This window comes from Dreissena polymorpha, chromosome 15, assembly GCF_020536995.1.
Source record: "Dreissena polymorpha isolate Duluth1 chromosome 15, UMN_Dpol_1.0, whole genome shotgun sequence".
Lineage (NCBI taxonomy): Eukaryota > Metazoa > Mollusca > Bivalvia > Myida > Dreissenidae > Dreissena > Dreissena polymorpha.
This window is the reverse complement of record NC_068369.1, coordinates 16,415,948-16,437,603: the sequence shown is the minus strand read 5'-3', so window position 1 is coordinate 16,437,603 and position 21,656 is coordinate 16,415,948. Positions and strand designations below refer to the sequence as shown.

The following is a 21,656-nucleotide window of genomic DNA, read 5'->3' as shown; positions in this document are numbered from 1 at the left end:
GAGCTGGAGAAATTGATACCCACAAACACATTCTTATAAGAATGTCCACATCACAAATAAGTCCACTGTTACACTAGTATAGCACTATTATTTCCACATATCACTTTCTAGACCTGAGAGTAAGCGAACTGAGTCACATATTCTGATTTATCCAGCAGATAGACAAAAACACGTCTACACCCACCATTACCGGAAGCTTTCAGGCCCTCTTGTTTTTTATGCTGGTTGCAAGTCATTTTTACTTTGCTTCTCATGGGGAAGGGTTAACTCACTGTATACCAGAGATTTTCATTCAAATCCTCTGTTACATTACTGGCCTAGCTCTGTATGTGATTTTCTTACAAATTTACCATGTTCCAAAGTTCCATGTTTAAAGGGACCTTTTCACGTTATAGTAAATTGACAAAAATAAACGTTTTTATTTCAGATTCGCAAATTGTCGTTGTAGTTATGATATTTCTGAGAGGAAACAGTAATACTGAGCATTTGCCATGCTGTAAAATATCCAATTTTATGCATCTTTTTACTATGTAAAAACCTGAAAATAATAAAGTTTTGGCATGTGAATCTATTTAATCATTTGGAGAGTTCTGTTGTTGTTGTTGTTATATTTTGTGACACTACGAGGATTGCATATATACAGTATAAAATGGTTCGACCCCAGTTTAGGTTGGGTTTTTTTTTCTTTAATTTTATTCTTGTTTTTTTCACTGGAGCTTTTAAGATCAAATGTTAACATTTATCAATATAAAGCATTAAATTACAATTAATTCACAAACTTCAATATTTGCCAAAATCTCTGAAAAGGTTCCTTAAACTATTTCATCTTGAATTCTGTTTATTTCCCTGCTATCAATACCATTATTTCCATAATTACCATTACCATATTTCCACTATTTATATTAATCAAGTATGATTATTTCCATTACCATATCTCCCCTATTTCTATTTATCAAGTATCATGGCCATAGATACAGCAAACACTTAACACTCATTTTCATAACCACATAATCTATATTTTCTGTTGTATTCAGATATTTCTTCATTTACATGTACTTTCATATTATTCAGAGATTCTTCATTTACTTGTATGCAGTACACACTTATTGCCATTGTAAATACCATGATTTCCATTAATTTCATGTCCACCTTTCTCTGTGAAGAACCACTTGATTATTGATTATTGATCAGTTGCCATTACTTTCATGCAAAGTTACTTTATATCGCCCATTTTTAATTGCCAGCTTGTTGTCTCCAAGCAATTTTGTCTGAATTCTCCATTTGGATCAATTGGTCCAGATGACAAGTTTAAACTCTATTCCAAACGAAATCATGTTACGAGTATATATATTTTATTTTAAACATTGTATTGAAATGTGGAAGTTTCATTGTTTAAAAAATATAAAATGAAAAATCAGACTTGTGTCATTTTCCTTATTCCTTGGGATCAACTAGACTTCACGAAATAAATGTACAACAAATATGTTGCCATACACCACCTCTTACTTCATTCTGAGTTTATTAATCCTCTGCATGCTGGGAAATTTGTCTTCTGCTAAAATGTCGTCTGCTGAATTTCTAAAATTAGCATTTTCTTCGATTTTTTTTAAGAATACTATCAGAATAGCAAACAGTTTGGATCCTGATGAGACGTCATGTTCTCTGGTGTCTCATCTGGATCCAAACTGTTTGCAAAGGTCTTCAAAATTCAGTTCCAGCATTGAAAGGGTTAAATGTAAGTTTGGGCGCCCAATCATGCACGGACGGATTGTTAACCAGGTTTTCAACGGAGTTGAACCCTTAACATACATATGTTCACTAATTTGTAGTCCCTTAGAAAGTTATATTTAATTGAAGACCTTTCTTACTTGATTCAAGTTTTTAAGGCTTCATTTCCTAACCTTAGATACTGATGAGCAGCAAACAGCATAAAACCTGAACAGACTTCGAGTTACTCGCACGCTGTTCGTTTTATGCTGTTTGCACATAGCCATTTTCACTTTGCTTCTGAGTGGGTAAGGGTTATACGATTGATGTATGGCGGGAGTTTGTTGTTTCCAATGTCAATGAAACTTCGGATATAGCATGCTTGTGGGATTCTGTCTGATAATTTTCGGTTAAGGGCAAAGATCAATGTTTCTATAAATAGAAAAACAGTTTCCGGTCAATAATTACACTTGCGATAGAGATATTATACAGAAATTGTTTTTGTAGGTAGCTTACATGAAGATCTAGTTTGGGATTGCATTTCAGTTAAGTTGGGTAAAGTTCAAGGTCACTGTTCCTAAAAATAGAAACAATGTTTCTGGAAAATAACCGAAGTTTGCATTGACCAAATCGTGATGAAATTTTTGGTGCAGCAAAATAAGATTTCACTTAGGATTGTAATTGGGGCATGTTGGGGGTCAATATGTGAAAAACGGTTTCTGTTCAATAACTAAACTATGGATTGAGGTATTGTACCAAAATTGTGTGAGTATTTAGCAGACATGTAGACTTAATGGATTTGGGTCCAGATGGGTTAATATAGAAAAATTGTTTCCCGTCAATAACTTTAGTTTACATTGACTAATCTTGAGGAAACATTGGATACATGAGCTTGAGTTTAGAAATAGATATGCATTGACATTTTATAAGTGGGTTGCTTATACGCAGAGATCATATTTTGACCAAATCACAAAACTTCCTCAGAGCATTAAAAACAAGTTTTATTATATGTGGGAGGAATTGAGGTGCTGAAATGTGTGGTTATCAGAACACCACCTGTATTAAATAGGTGCATTTAATTTCGGCCAACATGGACTTGATTCTAGGTTGCAAACTCTTTCCAACTAAGCAAATGTGGTTGAGCTCTATAATTCAATACACCACAAGGTATATGCCACGCATATATCTCATCTAGAGTCCATGCTATACGCCTAGCTACCAGAAAGTTATGGATTTGCTTCCCAGATTGACGGCGTCCAGGAAACAGACTCGAGGTCCAGGAAACAGACTCGAGGTCCAGGAAACAGACTCGAGGTCCAGGAAACAGACTCGAGGTCCAGGAAACAGACTCGAGGTCCAGGAAACAGACTCGAGGTCCAGGGAAACAGACTCGAGAGCGTTTCAATAAGCCCAAGGCAATTGAGCTTAAAAGAATAGGTTTGAATTAATACACTACATGACAAAATGTGTTTTTATAAATTTGACCACACAAATAAACAAGCGAACGTTCAATTGATTTCCCCTGCCAAATATAAATGTGAGAGACAGCGCCAATTTTATATCCCGCAGAGGGATAAAAGAATCCCCCTTTGTTTAGGGATAAAAACTTACTTCTAGAGTGTGGTCTAGAATATGAATGTTGCATGCCATTGGTCTGGTTGACAGTCTCATAACAAAAATGACAGCCACTCAATTTTAAAATTCTGAAAAGGCGGAAGATAATAAAAAAAGAGGGCGTGAAAGGACAAAGTCGCTCACCTGAGATTCAAAGGAACTGACCTGTTCTGTGCAGCCCAAGATGTCATTAGAACAAAATGTTCTTACCAACTTTCATGACTAGTGAACACCCTGGCAGCCACGTTTTGCAACAGACCAGAACCATTTTCATACACATCCAAGATATCATTTAAACAAATATACTGACAAAGTTTCATGAAGATTCAGAAGTCCATATAAGGAAAAATGCCCCGCCCACTGGTGGCAATGTTTTTAAAGCAACTGGAACCGTTTTCGAAATTGTCCAAAATATCATTGGGACAAATCTTCTGACAAAGTTTCATGATGATCGTACAATAAATACGGCTTCTAGAGTGTTAACAAGGTTTAACTATAGCTATATAAGAAAAAATGCCACGCCCCCTTGGCGGCCATGTTTTTCCACCAACCAGTACCATTTTGGACCTCATCCAAGATATCATTGTACAAATCATCTGACCAAGTTTCATGATGATCGGACAATAAATGTGGCCCCTAGAGTGTTAACAAGGTTTAACAAAAGCATGATATATAGCCATATTAGGAAAAATGCCCCGCACCCTGGTGGCCATGTTTTTAAAGCAACCAAAACCATTTTCGAACTCATCCAAAATATTATTAGGACAAATCTTCTGACCAAGTTTCATGAAGATCGGAAAATAAATGTGGCCTCTAGAGTGTTAACAAGGTTTTACTATAGCCATATGAGGAAAAATGCCCGGCCCCCTGGCGGCCATCTTTTTCAACCAACCGGCATCATTTATTAACTTGTCCAAGATATTATTGGGATGAATCTTCTGACCAAGTTTCATGAAGATCGGACAATAAATGTGGCCTCTAGAGTGTTAACAAGATTTTACTATAGCCATATTAGGAAAAATGCCCCGCCCCTTGGCAGCCATGTTTTCAAGCAAACGTAGCCATTTTCGAACTCATCCAAGAAATCATTAAGACCAATCTACTGACCAAATTTTATGAAGATTTGACAATGAATGTGGCCTCTAGAGTGTTCACAAGGTTTTACTATAGCCATATATAGCCATATAAGGAAAAATGCCCCGCCCCTTGACGGCCATGTTTTTCAAGCAAACGTAACCATTTTTCAACTTAGCCAAGATATCATACAGACTAATCTTCTGACCAAATTTCATGAAAATTGGACAATAAATGTGGCCTCTAGAGTGTTAACAATGCTTTACAATAGCCATATAAGGAAAACTGCCCTGCCCCCTGTTGGCCATGTTTTTTTTACCGATCTGGACCATTTTCAAACTCGTCCGAGATATCAATGAAACCAATGTTTTGACCAATTTTCATGATGATTGGGCAAAAATTGTGACTTCTAGAGTGTTCACAAGGTTTCTCTATATAGCCATATAAGGAATACTGCCCCGCCCCATGGCGGCCATGTTTTTCAACGGACCGGAACCATTTTTGAACTCGACCAACATATCATTTAGACAAACATTTTGACAAAGTTACATGAAGATTGGGCATCAAATGTGACTTTTACAGTGTTCACAAGGATTTTCTTTTTTTTGACCTAGTGACCTAGTTTTTGACCCAGCATGACCCAGTTTCGAACTCAGTTGAGGTATCAATGAGACAAATGTTCTGACCAAATTTCATGAAGATCAGACAATAAATGTGGCCTCTGGAGTGTTCACAAGGCAAAATGTTGACAACGGACGACAGACAAAAGGCGATCACAATAGCTCACCACGAGTACTTTGTGCTCAGGTGAGCTAAAAATATTAAACTTACTGGTAACGATCTACAGTGCTTTTTAATCCCCTGGCTGGGATCCCCATAGAGACTCTGCCCTTTTTCCTCATCAGTGACCTGCACTCCCCTGACAACTAGCTAAGTTTTAATGATTTCACATTTGGGACAAATGACACAACCCAATAATCTTATCATATATATCTGAAAAAGCAGTTTTCAAAGTTCGGGTGTTCTGGTACCCCTTAGGTTAAAAAAAACACCACCTTGGAAGAGAACTACAATATGGATTCTGCCTTTTTTGTGTAACTTGTAGAGAATACTCCAGTGAACATTATATTCCGGCTTGAGACGTCAATACTTTTTAAAAGACAATGTCTAGAACATCACCCTTCTTCACATTTATTATAGTCAATAATCCTCTCTGACAAGTTGAAGTGTTCAGAAATTGTGTATACCTTTTTATGCCCCCCGAAGTAGGGCATAAAGAGATCGGACTGTCCATCACACTTTGTGTTTAGGTTTCGAAAAATGCTCATAACTTTTATGTCGCTTAAGATAGCAATTTTATATTTGGCATGCATGTGTATATGGACAAGGCCTTTCCATACGCTCACAAATTTTGACCCATGTGACCTTGAACTTAGGGTCCGCGTTTAGGTTTCAAAATCTGCATTTATTTTTCGAAAAAAGCTCATAACTTCTATCAAGCGTTTATAGGGGGCATATGTCATCCTATGGTGACAGCTCTTGTTTTCATAAAAAGTGCTATTGAAGTTAGAACTGTTTGCGTCATGCAAAAATGGGTCTTATTTTTTGTGCCTTGTCTTACAACACTCCTGGTTCTATGTTAACCAGGACATCAAGCAGGGGTAGCAGTGTCCCATAGATCATTTTGATGCATTTCAATTTTACTACTTTGGTTTTTAATTGTACTATTCAGGTAATTGTGTGCATAGAAACAAGATTTCCAATTATGAAATTTTATTGTAGGTACATGTCCTAGTATATTTTATGATAACATCCAATACAAAACTGAAGTTGACACAAGAAAACACCATAGCAGTTTTATCATATCGCAAGAATCAAGCGCAACAGAACAACAAAAATCTATTCACCATCTTTAAACCGCCACAGTTTCACGAGCCCATCGTCACTACATGAGGCAAGAAGGCTAGACACTTTTGGATTCCATGCCACAGAATTGACATCCTGCTCGTGTGCCTTTCGAACTGAAGCTGACATACTAAACGAAGGGGCATTCTTGTCGGAACCTACCTCTTCTGAGAAAATTCTTATACCATCATCGCCGCAACCAGTAACCAGTCTACCGTTAACCTGCGACCAGTCAATATCAAAGATCGTTCTATCGTGGTAGCCAGACAGCGTGCACACGCATTTCCAGGTTCCTTCATTTCCAACCGTCGGGATTCCCTCTTGGTTCCCAGGCAAGTACTCCTGCCAAATCTTCACTGTCTTGTCATCGCTTACAGATGCGAGTCTGTGCCCTTCGCTGTCGAAACACACTTTCCACACCGTTGAATCGTGGGACTCGAGCGTTGCATAGCAAGACCAATCGTCAATCTCTTCCTTAAAGAGCTTGATGGTGTTGTCGTAGCTACACGAGGCAAGCACGTCGCGGTTCGGGTGCCAGGTACATGACTTTACGTCCTGGGTATGAGCACTGAGCACACTTGCGCATTCAAATTCCTCGTCTTCAGTTACTGCAAATAAATAATGAGTCTAACTGTAGGAAAAGGGGGTTAAACGTATGTGCATAAAGTGTAATTCGAGATTAGCCTGTGCCAATAGGATTACAATTTACACACATGCATTGAACCCCCTTTACCAAGTAGAGCAATGCTCATCTGTAATGGTTTTCATTAAAGTTCATTAGAGGCAAGGGCGTTTGATACATTTCTAATTACCCGTAGGTTTCCACGTATAGCGCGCAGTGTTTTACCTCCAAAATTCAAATTAAAAAGCTGGTGCGCGCTATACATCGATACAACGCTATCCTGGCTGCTAAATTGGTAAAAAATATGTTGTGTAATCGTACATAATCAAAATGGCCGCCGTGTTTTCTTCCAGAAAACTACCACCCTATAATCGTACAGACTGAGGGGCCACTGTCGAAACAACAAGAAGTCGCTACTGGTAGTTATGAATGTGGTAGAAGAAGTTTTGGTCAAAAATAAATTTGTTTGAATAAACTTGCGGACATTTCTTTGTTTGTGTTTTTACACTTCTTTATTGATGAATTCCGATGGGGATTGTTGTCGACATTCCGGAGAGCAGGCAAGGGTAGGTGTGAACGAGGTCTTTTTTGCGGGTAATGGTAGATGTGAAAGGGGGTCATTTTGCACTTCGTAATTGGCAGATGTTATTGAGTAATATGTGCCACGTATTGTTAAGACGCTAATTGACATTTGAGACACTAATTGAGACTTGAGAACGTGAAGATATGCAATTGCATTTTGTGTGTATAAATATTGAACGTTCAACAGTAGTGTACCTCAACAACTGTATCCCTGTCTCCCATGCGACATTCAAATTTACCGGTAATGCCCATGCTTTCCCCGAGGAAAAATCACACGATGTACACTAATTCTTATTTTCTCATGTTTTTCACGAAATGCACGTGGACTGTTAATCTTTTGCTAAAACATTACAAAATTGTCAGAAAAGTATAGTGCTATGCAACCCATGCTCCTAATCATAATGCCGCTTCCTATTTTGAATGCTTAATTAAGCTTTCCAATGCCCCGGATTATTGGATTGTGCAATAGTAAAATGGCGGCCATTTTCGGTCCTATTTGATGGTTTTATTGTCTTTAAATATTTTTTTCTCCATTTTTGCATTTTAAAACAAGATGCGTTTGTGAAACACAATGTCCCCCTATATGACGTTTGACTTTGAAGGATGACCTTGAACTTGTGAAGGATGACCTTGACCTTTCACCACTCAAAATGTGCAGCTCCATGAGATACACATGCATGCCAAATATCAAGTTGCTATATTCAATATTGCAAAAGTATTCATAAAATAAGCGATTTGGGACACATATATTTGACCTCTGACCTTGAAGGATGACCTTGACCTTGACATTTCACCACTCAAAATGTGCAGCTCCATGAGATGCATGTGCATGCCAAATATCAAGTTGCTATCTTCAATATTGCAAAAGTATTCATAAAATAAGCGATTTGGGCCACATATATTTGACCTCTGACCTTGAAGGATGACCTTGACCTTCACCTTTCACCACTCAAAATGTGCAGCTCCATGAGATACACATGCATGCCAAATATCAAGTTGCTATCTTCAATATTGCAAAAGTAATCATAAAATGAGCGATTTTGGCAATATATATTTGACCTCTGACCTTGAAGGATGACCTTGACCTTTCACCACTCAAAATGTGCAGCTTCATAAGATACACATGCATGCCAAATATGAAGTTGCTATCTTCAATATAGCAAAAGTTATTGCAAAATGTTAAAGTTGGCGCAAACAGACAGACCAACAGACAGACCAACAGACCAACAGACAGACCAACAGACAGGGCAAAAACAATATGTCCCCCACTAATATAGTTGGGGACATAAAAAAGCATGCGCGCTATACACGGGAGCGCACTATACGTGAGACCTACGGTAGACATTTTACTTACAGACAAATCAATTTACTTAAAACACAGTTTTAAATCAATTAACCCTTTCCCACTCAGAAGAGAAGTGAAAATAGCTATGTGCAAAAAGCATAAACCAGAAAAGTCTGCGAGTAACTAGCACTCTGTTCAGGTTTTATGCTGTTTGCTGCTCATCAGTATCTAAAGTTTGGAGGTAAAACCTTAAAACTTGAATCTAGTAAGAAAGGTCTTAATTAAATATAACATTCTACGGGACCACAAATGCGTAAAAATTCGTATCTAAGTGGAAAGGGTTAGAACTCACTCTTGTCATATTAGATTAAAGTTTATTAAATCATACATAAAATTTTTTATGTGAAATATGAAATGCCCCTAAACAATTACCACCTCCCGATTCCCTATTCAGTTTGGATGTGAAATGTCCCTTGATAAGTTGAACGCTACCTTCCCAAATCCAGACGCTTTTATCGCGGCTGCAAGTCGCCAGCAGATTTCCTGAGCTCGCCCAAGCGACAGCCTTGACCTCGTTCTCATGACCTTCCAAGGTCGCGATGCACTCAAATTCTCCTTCCTTACGACTCCAGATTCCGATAGTGGCATCAAAACTGGCACTGGCAAGATAGTTACCACATGGTGACCAGGCTACAGTCCTGAAATGTTGAGTTAAACTGTGTATAGGAAATATGTAGACTATCAACTGAGCTAACCTGTCTAGTAACATGTGTGCAAAGTATTGTCCCAGGCTAATCAGAAATGACACTTTCCCCATAGACTGGGTTGTTTTTTCATAAGAGCAATCTTACTTATAGTGAAAAGTATCATAAAAGTGGAAAATGTTGTCCCTGATAAGCCTGAGAAGTCTACACAGGCTAATATGGGACAACACTTTATCAAATGCATAAAAGCCACACACTTTGCCTCTGACCTGAAATGAAATACATGTTAATCAATACATATAGATGCAATTTGAAAGTGTGCAAAATTGTAATTAAATCGATAGCCTAGTTAGCAAGTAATTTATTATTTTTCAAACGGTACTGCTTTTAAAACCGAAAGTAGGAATTCTATATGTATACATCCATTTTAACAAACGTGATTATGTTTAAGTTTTAAAATGCAAAAAAGACGTATTATCTACCTTGTAACCACCAGATATATTCTAATTGGCATAGATAAAAACAAATCTATAGCCTAGTTGGCAAGTAATTTATTATTTTTCAAACGGTACCGCTTTTAAAAACTGAAAGTAGGATTTCTAGATGTATATGTCCATTTCGACAAACGCGATTATTTTAAGTTTTAAAGCGTAAAAAAGACGGATTTCTTCCTTGTAACCACCATCTTTATTCTAATTAGCATAGATAAAATATGTTTCTTATTTATACTTAAATTTACTATGCCAAATAAGTTGTGTGGCTTTAAAATAATTTTTGCCATAAAGAGGCTCAAATGATGAAACTGAACACAAGCAATGCCCATTACCTAGTGTTTTATACAGGAAGGAAAAAGGGCGTGGTGCAAAATTTCAAAAAAGGGCACTTTAGCGCGCGACATCCATAACAAGGGCACAAATATATCTGTATAGTGACTTAATAACAAGCTTTGTTACACACAAACATTGTATGTATAGTTTTGAGATTTATTGTTGAATAATTAAACCAACAAAATCCAGAATGTATATTTTATTATGTGTTTTATATTTTCATGTAGTAACAAAAAGCAAGATTAAACACCATAGGATATATATCTTATACAAACTATAGCTTTTCAAAGAAGTCTTAGAATACTGTTAAATGAGTTACCCTCTTAAACAATTATTTATATTTAAAACGTTACACACATTGCACAAACAAGTCCTTTATATGCATCTTAAATGGAGATTCACAAACACTAACACTTTGTTGAATAGTCAGAAAGTTCTGCGTAATGACATTGTTTTCATGACCACGTGTTATATTGTGTACATTTTATTTCGCAAAAAGTGTAACTAGGAACGGCGCCGTACTGTCTTTTGTTCATTGTCAATTAATTCAATACACGTTAATTGGTCTCCGATATAAACATGTTTTGCTTACAAAGCAATTTGCATCAATTTCTAATTTACGTTTCGTCGAAAGTGGAATGCCAAAATCGGAAAGCGTACGTTGCGACATTCTAAACACGAATGATAAGTGGTACAAGTTCAATATTTTTGTAAAATTCATATCTGTGTTTGCCAATTAACATATTTTGACAAGTTACAAACGGGTCATAATGTTCTTAATTGAACCAATGGTGCAGGCCTACTACTGTTACAACAATAAACAACTTTTGGCTAAACAGGGTCCAAGACGGGGGATCAACTTCTTTGTCGACATTCACACGTTATTGTAATCAAAACATCGTGACAATAAACAAGCACGTGCTCCAATTAAGCGCGGTCTGCCTAACCGTGAACAGCAAACGTGTTAAGATTGTCGTCTGCTTCAATTCATCAACACACATCTACTGTGAGCCTGCGCCAATTGGATAGGAGGCGGAGCTTTTTTTTAATCGACAGCTTTAATATGAGCCTGCGCCAATTGTATTGGATAGGAGGCGGAGCGTTATTTTAATCGACAGCTTTAATATGTCACAGGTTGCTATTTTCGGCGTATGGCTAATTTTCAGGAAGTACAGTGGACGTCATGGTGTTTTGTAATCGGCGTATGGAAACAATTATCGGGCGTAATATACGGCCGTACGCCGCTTAGTGTAAGCCCTGTAAATTAATTTTTATTAACTTAAAACTGTTTTGCATTAAATTGAAATCCAATCAATATTTTACAGATACAACTGGTGTTTTTTTTTAAATTTAATTACGCGTAAAAATAAATGTTTTGATATAACTGAATAAATTCAATTATGCATGAAATGCACAATTTCCACGTTAATAACATCGAGGTTTTCATCAAGTCTCGCACGATTGTATCCGGACCGATAAGTGTTACAAAGCCACTGAAATTATCGATTGATATTGACACATGGTTATTCACGCATGACGTATTCACAACCGCGCGAATCTTCGCTGATAATAGTCGGCTTAGAAGCTTGGTTAAGAGGCAATTAAGATGTTATCAATAAGGTAACGCACGGCGGAAAACAGGGCGGCGGCTTTTGAAAAGGGCAGCGTGGCACTGATTTGCTTTGAAAGGGTCAGCGAGGCCATCAAAAAAGCGGCGTGGCGCCGCGCCACGCTAAAACGGCCTGGATAAAACACTAATTACCGGATGGTTCTCTGATGCCCCTCAGTTAGGACTGACTTGCACACCCACTGGCTCCCCTCTTCAGCCCAGATCCTGATGGTCTTGTCACTGCCACACGACGCTAACAGGGTACCGGCTGGATTCCAGGCTACACACCACACTTGGTCTTGATGACCTTCGAGTGTACAGAGAGCCGACAATGTTGCCATGTTGATCTAGTGATAAATTGCATATCTTATTTAATAAAAATTGCGTTTTTGCATAAATCTTCACTAACGTTTATAATAATAAACATTTGCAGAGCATTTAAAAAAATAAGCAGAAATAAAATAACCATGACTTCAGTATTTTGACCCCTGCAAAATTTATTTTACTCCTCCATATTGCACTCACGGAATCATAAAAAATATTGTTGACTGCTGTGAGCTTTTATGAGCACATATGTACGGCTAAAAGTTTGTCCTGATACGAGCCTTTTTGTTTCTTAAAAACGTTGGTACGAAATTGTGTTGATGCGAAGCGAAATCAACGATACAGTAAGTTTGAATCAATACAGGTCTCAGCTGATTTAAATTACGACGCAACAGATACAGAGAACGTATGTGCAGCGTAAAGTATGTGACAAATGCCTAAACCATTTACCATTAACTAACACTAGTGCCTGAACAATATGTTGAGTGTTGTCATTTGCACATTTTTTATGAAAACGGAAGGACCAAAGTGAAAGTAAACACTGTTATCAATCCGCACAACATACACTTACTTTTTATTGATTTGACTTATTTAAGGTCAGTATGTGATGATTAGATTAAATATGTCTCAAATTACATACTATCATAATTTTTACTTGGTATGATCAGAATATTTGGAACTATTTTTTTAGGGAGGAATATTCTAAAGTGTATGCTGTTAGGCATTTCCGGTGAAAACAATACCAAATTCGGCTGTTGTATTAAAAGTAGATTTTCTGCGGTAAAATCATGTCTAAACTGAAAAAGTATGTAGAGGAAAACAAAAGCAACAAAAACCCAGAGCTTGAGATCATTGACAGAGGCGTTGTAGAGCTAACGGATACCCCAGGACTTTGTAAGTGAGCATTTATTGTCACCAATGTGGGTGGGGCAAATGACTAATTGGAGACTCCAGTGACTTAATTTCTAAACAAATGCAAGGACTCATAAAGCTTCTGCTGATGTTTGTAGCATAGATGAAGGCTTCCACCTGAGCTCTGTAGTTTGTGCAGTGGAGACCTTTTGGTATTGCATCTGCTGTTGGATAGTCGGTGTTCAGAACTTAAATTTTAGGCAGTGGCTACAGGTACGGAGGTCCTCGGATGTTTCGCCCCCAAGACGTTTCCGCCCTGGTCGTTTCGCACCTGGTCGTTTCGCCCCCATATTAGGTGCGAAACGACCAGGGACTAGGTGTTGAGTAGTTTAATTGGTGACCATTATATAATCATCAAAGAAAGTACCCTGAATCAATAATGTAAGTATATTAGTGGAACACTAGGTGTTGAGTAGTTTAATTGGTGACCATTATATTCAATAATGTAAGTATATCACGCATTAATCCGACAAAGGGTAGGTGATAAAAGCAATTAGCCACCATAAGTATATATATTAATGTAAAATGAATGCAGTAAAAAAGTCAGACCAGTGCATAGATCTAGTGTCGGACTTATTAAAACAGGATTTTTAATAGTGATTTTTTTTTTATAACATTCAACATCTTGTCGTATAAAATGTAACATTATAGTGTTTGAAACTGGGATAGTTTAATAGTTGTGAACGGGAGTAGTGTGCAACATGGACTTTCCATGCATAAGATGCAGGACTGAAGTACGTCCTCGGCAACACGCGGTCCAATGTGATTCATGCTCGGGTTGGCAGCATCGAACGTGCAAAACAGGTGAGTCAGTTGAATAATAGTTGCTCATACAAAATCAAAGATATTTTTTTTGACTTGATAATCACAATCCAATCAATTTGATATGGGTATCTTTTATAAGCGGGTTATATAGATATATATGAGGCAATTGACCGTAAATTTAAATAGCATGAGTCTTAAATTAACAATGTATTTCATTCCCTCATTATGTAATTGTGATAAAACAGGTGTTAGTTATGATAGCTATAGCGCTTACCATTTGTAGAAAACGAAATGTGAAAACATTTGGAGATCTGTATTAAAAGAATAACAGTGCTGCTATATATTGTAATGTAAATAATTACGACTCATTCAGTTTATAAATGTGCTTTGCTGTAATTTATTATTATGTGCTATGTATACTCGAATAAACTATGTGTTCTGTTCTATTATATTCCAAAAAATATTCATGTAGTGCAATTTCATATTTAATACAATACAATGTATGGAAATAAAACAGTTGGTTTCTTGTATGCGTGATATTCTATTAGTATTACTATTTATTAAATTCAATTAAAAATGACTTTGTAAATGGAAATAAAAATAAGAAAGTGATGACATGTGTAAATAAGTAGCAGTGTTGCTTATTTTATGTAAATAGCAGCGATAGTATATTTATTATCTCTGTTATATAATGTACTTGTAGTAAGAAATAATTTGATGGTATATTGAATATATTTTGTGTATAAAATCTATTATATAGGATTGAAGATGATAAATTCTCTTTAACGCTCAACTATAGTTGTTTAGGTTTTAATGTAATAAGTGGTTTATTACATGTTTGTTTCTTATTATTTTACCATCTTAATTAGCTGTTTTATTAAAATACAGAAAGCCACTGTAACACCAGTGTTGTATCAACTTCAATATTTTATAACAGGTGTTTAACATAAGGTTAACAAGGGCATTATGGTTTTTTATGATGTATGTCTACGAAACATGTATTTGTAAAAAAAGCAATAGTTTTAAGTATTACACACTTAAATTTCTTTTACAAATCTGTAAGATTGGTCATGCATGTTTGTAAATTGTGTTATTTTATGTATTATTATATTGTACGGTTTACTAACGACTCGCCCCCTTAACGACTCGCCCCACTTTTTATAACGACTCGCCCCACTTATATAACGACTCGCCCCACATGTATAACGACTCGCCCCACATAGATAACGAATCGCCCCATCATTACTTATATGGTAGGATTTTTATTTAATTTCGATTTTATTGTGTTTTAAATCGGTAACAACTGGTGGGGTATTGAAAAAATATCTTATGATTTGGCAAATTAGAAGTTTGATGAAATTTGTTAAAATGCATTACTTTGACTTTCACCTTTTTCAGGAACTTTCAACAGAAACTAGAATACTGTATCGCATCCTGCATGATATGTTCAAGATTTCTACACCTAGAATTTTATCAACTCTTGCAATTAATATTATGCGTTACCACAGTAACATAACTATGTTTTTGCGTATATAATATATAACGACTCACCCCATCATTTTTGTTGTTACATTTTTAGCATCTATGTTAAATGTAAACAGTACAGATGAATAGAAAGAGAAGTATATAAGAAAGACTTTTTTGTGTTGATGGTTTATTAGATACTTATGTACTTATATACAACAACAACAACAACGGGCTCTTGTGGCCTGCCACAGTCCAGCCTCGTAATCCACCACAAACGACTTAACCTCGGTTGACGGCAGATGTTGAAGAATAGCGGATAACACCTGAAAACCAAAGTAGTAGAGATGAAAAAAGGCACTTAAGTAATACACCGGACATGTTTATTATAAGACAATATGTAGGATAGCGGATAACACCTAAAAACGAAAGTAGAAGAAATGAAAAAAAGGCGCTTAAGTAATACACCTGACATGTTTATTATAAAAATATTGCTGGTCATTTACATACCTTTTTGTAATCTTTTCACTTTTCCCTGACATCAGGACGAAGCACATTTCCATTTCTTCCTATGGGAGTTCCCGTTCCGTTCGTGTGATGTCGAACGCGTGGTCAACTTCCATTTCCTCTTCAAGAAGTGACATGGCTGACGTTGCCGTTGATTCCATGGTGGTGTTTGTCGAATCCGGTATCGAGTTGACTATCTCGTCCATCAGATCACCATTCTCATCGGTGTTGTTGTGCCGACAGCGCATACACACAAATTGCAGATCCCGATTTTCGGCAACAGCGGCGTCGTATTGCTTATCTGTGATCTCTGAAATTATATACTTAAATATTTATAAACTGTATAACGTATTTGTTTGTTCATATATATATAAATATATATATATATGTATATATATATATATAGGTAAACAATGCTGCGCTGCAAATACAGAGTACAAAGTTTATTCAATGATATACATGGACTATAATATAAGCATAGATGAAAAGAGAAAAAAAAGTTTTATACACTATTATATATATTAGTAAACAATGCTGCGCTGCAAATACAGAGTGCACACGAAAATACCACAACGCAAAAAAATAATTTATCTTCGATTGTACGTTTTAGAACTACTTACCAGTGTTACCACATTTTATGTGATGCCACAGTGAACAGTTGTCACATGTCACCGCTCTTGAGTTTTGGTACACCCGTCGTAGACAAAACAAACAAGGAGGCGCAGGCATGGTGTTAGTCGAATTATCAATTTAAAATAATGGTATACTATAATCATGTATACATCTTTAAATACTAAACTCCGCAGTGGCACGTATTACTCAATTAAAGTTATAACCTTTAAAGTAATTAAACAAATGGTGGAATTAATTGATTTATCACAAATGGTTTCTTGTTTATTTAAACTATTGCAAATTTTCCGCGATAATTGTTCACACCTACAAATTAAAAGAACCGCCCTTTAATTAGCATTTAAAGTTTATTTGAAACCATTGAAAACTTTCCGCGCTAATTGTTCACACCAAAATTTAAAAGAAACGCCATTTGATAAGCATTTTAAAGTAAAGTTTGTGTGAAAAACACAAAAGGACTGATACGCATTTTTATAATATGAAAAAAAGATTTTTAAAACGTGTGTTGTGTATTCAGATCAACAGGTAATAAATAGGTAGATTTAAGATTATAATGGTAATTTTAAAATTATAAATAAAAAATTATCTTACAGATGAATTGTGTCCGTAAAATTTCTGCAAAAAATAAATTTCGGCAAAGACCTTTTTTCATTTTTAGCTCATCTATTTTTTGAAAAAAAATTATGAGCTATTGTCATCACCTTGGCGTCGGCGTCGGCGTCGGCGTCGGCGTCGGCGTTGGCGTTGGCGTTGGCGTTGGCGTCGGCGTCCGGTTAAGTTTTGCGTTTAGGTCCACTTTTCTCAGAAAGTATCAATGCTATTGCATTCAAACTTGGTACACTTACTTACTATCATGAGGGGACTGGACAGGCAAAGTTAGATAACTCTGGCGTGCATTTTGACAGAATTATGTGCCCTTTTTATACTTAAAAAATTGAAAATTTTGGTTAAGTTTTGCGTTTAGTTCCACTTTTCTCAGTAAGTATCAATGCTATTGCATTCAAACTTGGTACACTTACTTACTATCATGAGGGGACTGGGCAGGCAAAGTTAGATAACTCTGGCATGCATTTTGACAGAATTATGTGCCCTTTTTATACTTGGAAAATTGACAATTTTGGTTAAGTTTTGTGTTTAGGTCCATTTTATTCCTTAAGCATCAAAGCTATTGCTTTCATACTTGCAACACTTACTAACTATCATAAGGGGACTGTGCAGGCAAAGTAATGTAACTCTGACTGGCATTTTGACAGAATTATGTGCCCTTTTTATACTTAGAAAATTGAAAATTTGATTAAGTTTTGTGTTTAGGTCCACTTTATTCATACAGTATCAAAGCTATTGCTTTCATACTTGCAAGATTTATGAACTATCATAAGGGGACGGTGCAGGCAAAGTTATGTAACTCTGACTGGCATTTGGACGGAATTATGGGCCATTTATACTTAGAAAATTGAAAATTTGGTTAAGATTTATGTTTTGGTCCACTTTACCCCTAAAGTATCATAGATATTGCTTTCATACTTGGAACACTCACAAACTATCATAAGGGTACAGTAAAAGGACAAGTTGCATAACTCTGGTTGTCATTGTTACGGAATTATGGCCCTTTTTTGACTTAGTAACTTTTAATATATGGTTAAATTTTGTGTTTCGATCCACTCGAAGTATCAAGGCTATTGCTTTCAAACTTCAAATACTTACATGCTATCATGAGGTTACTGTACCTGGCAACTTGAATTTTACTTTGACCTTTGAATGACCTTGACTCTCAAGGTCAAATTATTAAATTTTGCTAAAATTGCCATAACTTCTTTATTTATGATTAGATTTGATTGATACTTTGATGAAACTACTCTTACCTGACATACCACAATAGACTTCACCCAAACCATCCCCCGTGCCCTCCCCCCCTCCCCCGTGCCCTCCCCCCTCCCCCCCCCCCCTAATTTTTTTTTTTTTTTTTTTTTTTTTAAGATCATCTCACAAATGACCACCACACCCTCACACTATACCCCCACCCCACCCCACCCCCCCCCCCCCCAATTTTTTTTTTTGATTTTTTTTTTTTTTTTTTTTTTTTTAAGATCATCTCACAAATTATCACCACACCCTCACACTATACCCCCCCCCCCATTTTTTTTTTAAAACGGTTATGTTTGAAATACCGTCCAACCATCGCACCCAAAACCCCCCCCCCCCCCCCCCCATTTTTTTTTTTTTTTTTTTCGCTTTTTTTGGAAGATAATGTAATAAATATCCACAACCCCACACTATACACCCCTCTTCACTCCACTCCTCCCTCCTTTGTGATTGAAAATGAGAGTCCCTTCACCTTTAAAAAGAAAATAGATGAGCGGTCTGCACCCGCAAGGCGGTGCTCTTGTTCTTACCTTTCAATACCCGTGTATATGAAAATATATTTACCACGAAGCAAGGTATTCACGCTTTCGCGATTATGACACGTGTATTGTTGATTGTCATCACCCGCCCGCGGTAATGTACCTGTCAATTATGTTGTTAATTCATCGGTCTCCTTTATAACGATAATCCTAAAATTCTTGAGTAATTTAACCTGGGAATCTTTAATTGTCGATATGATCCTAGCCTTTGCTTTTCTTTTTATAAATATAAAGGAAAGTATGACATGAGACAAATGTGCCGATATCCAATAGTCTTGCTTTATGATAATATTGTCACTGAACAAAGATGTAAAAAAAACATCATAAAATAAAAATTATTACTTTTCAGAATATGCCTGCAATAGACGTATATAAGGTCAGGTATAAGGCAAAAACGGCTGAACAATGCCGAACCTTAAATTCATATTATGAATTGAATGGGGCGAGTCGTTAGGGGGGCGAGTCGTTACATTACCTATTGTACATGTCATGGACGAGACAATAAACCTTGAAACTCTCTGTTAAAGTCGTAAGACATAATTAAACATCTTAATTGCGATAAGTTCCATTGATGAACTTGACAGCTTACGCACAAAGTGGTGCTTAGGCAACAATCAATTACTGACACCCGCCTTCGATTGTCAATAAATAAACAAATCAGTTTTCTTTTAAAGTGCTCCCTAAATGGATATTTGATTAACAGGTGTTATAAACATGCCATTCAATGCGGACAGCTTATCTTAACATTGCCACTTATCCGATGTTGTTGCGTAATGTTATTTTAACTATCAGATAAAGATCGTCGTGTATTCGCTTCACAGTAAAAATGATATAAAAAATGTCTTTTTTAGGGTTATTATTTTTATTTATTTATAATGAAATGATAAATAACTTGTTCATCTATGTACTTGATTTACTAATAAAACGATATACATTTACTTATTATAAAAAAGTTATTATATAATACATCGATATATTTTATGTAATTAATTAAATAACAATAATTTTTTTTGTATGTAGTTGACAAAAAGACAGTAATTCATCAGTACTTAATCAATATAATTATATCTTGAATTGTAATACGAGAAAATTGAAGAATTATTTACTTATACAAACATTAAATTACATGGCAGTAGTTTTGTATGTATTTTTCGTATTAATTTATAATAGTAAAAAGTCTATGTAGAGCTCTATTTTCGCGTTCTGCTAGTGTTTGGGCTGTTATACCTATAGTATTTAAAGGATGTCACTATTTCTAATAATTCTCCGTAAAGGTAGAAGTTGTAATTTGCATGGCGATTACTTTTTTCTTAGATCAAGATTTGTTTTAGATGTATTTATTTTAAGAGACGCTATGCAGTAATTAAACAATAATTCCTTCGTTTCACAGGTATTTCTCTTGAGGAACACAAAGCCGCTGTGACGTCAGGAGGCGAGCTTGACTTCGTCTGCAGTCCTTGTTCTAAAAAAGAACAGACACATAGATCAGAGGCCGACATTGATGTCGATGACTTTGCTGCAAATTGGGAAATGGGATTCGACATAAGCGACATTCATGACAACGTCACCGACGAGGACTTGGACAGTACGCGGGCAGAAGGGAATGGAAACGTGGATGTTAATTAAGTGACACAAGTTGCATTAAAATGTCAGAAAATAAACATGAAATCTATATTAAAACATGTAATTATAACATAAATAATACATGAAAAATATGCATTTTTAGCTCATCTATTTTTTGAAAAAAAATTATGAGCTATTGTCATCACCTTGGCGTCGGCGTCGGCGTTGGCGTTGGCGTCGGCGTCCGGTTAAGTTTTGCGTTTAGGTCCACTTTTCTCAGAAAGTATCAATGCTATTGCATTCAAACTTGGTACACTTACTTACTATCATGAGGGGACTGGGCAGGCAAAGTTAGATAACTCTGGCGTGCATTTTGACAGAATTATGTGCCCTTTTTATACTTAAAAAATTGAAAATTTTGGTTAAGTTTTGCGTTTAGTTCCACTTTTCTCAGTAAGTATCAATGCTATTGCATTCAAACTTGGTACACTTACTTACTATCATGAGGGGACTGGGCAGGCAAATTTAGATAACTCTGGCATGCATTTTGACAGAATTATGTGCCCTTTTTATACTTAGAAAATTGAAAATTTGATTAAGTTTTGTGTTTAGGTCCACTTTATTCCTACAGTATCAAAGCTATTGCTTTCATACTTGCAAGATTTATGAACTATCATAAGGGGACCGTGCAGGCAAAGTTATGTAACTCTGACTGGCATTTGAACGGAATTATGGGCCCTTTATACTTAGAAAATTGAAAATTTGGTTAAGATTTATGTTTTGGTCCACTTTACCCCTAAAGTATCATAGATATTGCTTTCATACTTGGAACACTCACAAACTATCATAAGGGTACAGTAAAAGGACAAGTTGCATAACTCTGGTTGTCATTGTTACGGAATTATGGCCCTTTTTTGACTTAGTAACTTTTAATATATGGTTAAATTTTGTGTTTCGATCCACTTTACTTCTTAAGTATCAAGGCTATTGCTTTCAAACTTCAAATACTTTCATGCTATCATGAGGTTACTGTACCTGGCAACTTTAATTTTACTTTGACCTTTGAATGACCCTGACTCTCAAGGTCAAATTATTAAATTTTGCTAAAATTGCCATAACTTCTTTATTTATGATTAGATTTGATTGATACTTTGATGAAA

At 36.1% G+C, this 21,656-nt stretch overlaps 2 protein-coding genes across 2 annotated transcripts in view; one reads left to right on the top strand and one right to left on the bottom strand.

Moving 5' to 3' along the window:
- Positions 1 to 6,151: 6,151 nt before the first annotated feature.
- Positions 6,152 to 12,797, bottom strand: LOC127861015 (probable cytosolic iron-sulfur protein assembly protein CIAO1 homolog). The gene is made up of 4 exons (XM_052399366.1): positions 12,704 to 12,797; positions 12,083 to 12,276; positions 9,282 to 9,487; positions 6,152 to 6,908 (listed from the first exon to the last, which is right to left on the bottom strand). The coding sequence occupies exons 1-4, from the start codon at positions 12,704 to 12,706 to the stop codon at positions 6,295 to 6,297; spliced, it is 1,017 nt and encodes a 338-aa protein (XP_052255326.1). The 5' UTR covers positions 12,707 to 12,797; the 3' UTR covers positions 6,152 to 6,294.
- Positions 12,798 to 12,931: 134 nt separating this feature from the next.
- Positions 12,932 to 21,656, top strand: part of LOC127861019 (ras suppressor protein 1-like) — a 35,205-nt gene continuing 26,480 nt past the window's right edge. Inside the window, exon 1 of the mRNA XM_052399381.1 lies at positions 12,932 to 13,147. Within this exon, the coding sequence (XP_052255341.1) occupies positions 13,042 to 13,147 (106 nt within the window). The 5' untranslated portion in view covers positions 12,932 to 13,041. The remainder of the gene's footprint in view (positions 13,148 to 21,656) is intronic.

Coding starts and splice junctions, on each gene's coding strand:
- LOC127861015 (XM_052399366.1), bottom strand. Junction 9,488..12,082: donor GGGCATCAGAGAACCATCCG/GTAATTAGTGTT, acceptor TCAACATTTCAG/GACTGTAGCCTGGTCACCAT. Junction 6,909..9,281: donor AAGCGTCTGGATTTGGGAAG/GTAGCGTTCAAC, acceptor ATTTATTTGCAG/TAACTGAAGACGAGGAATTT.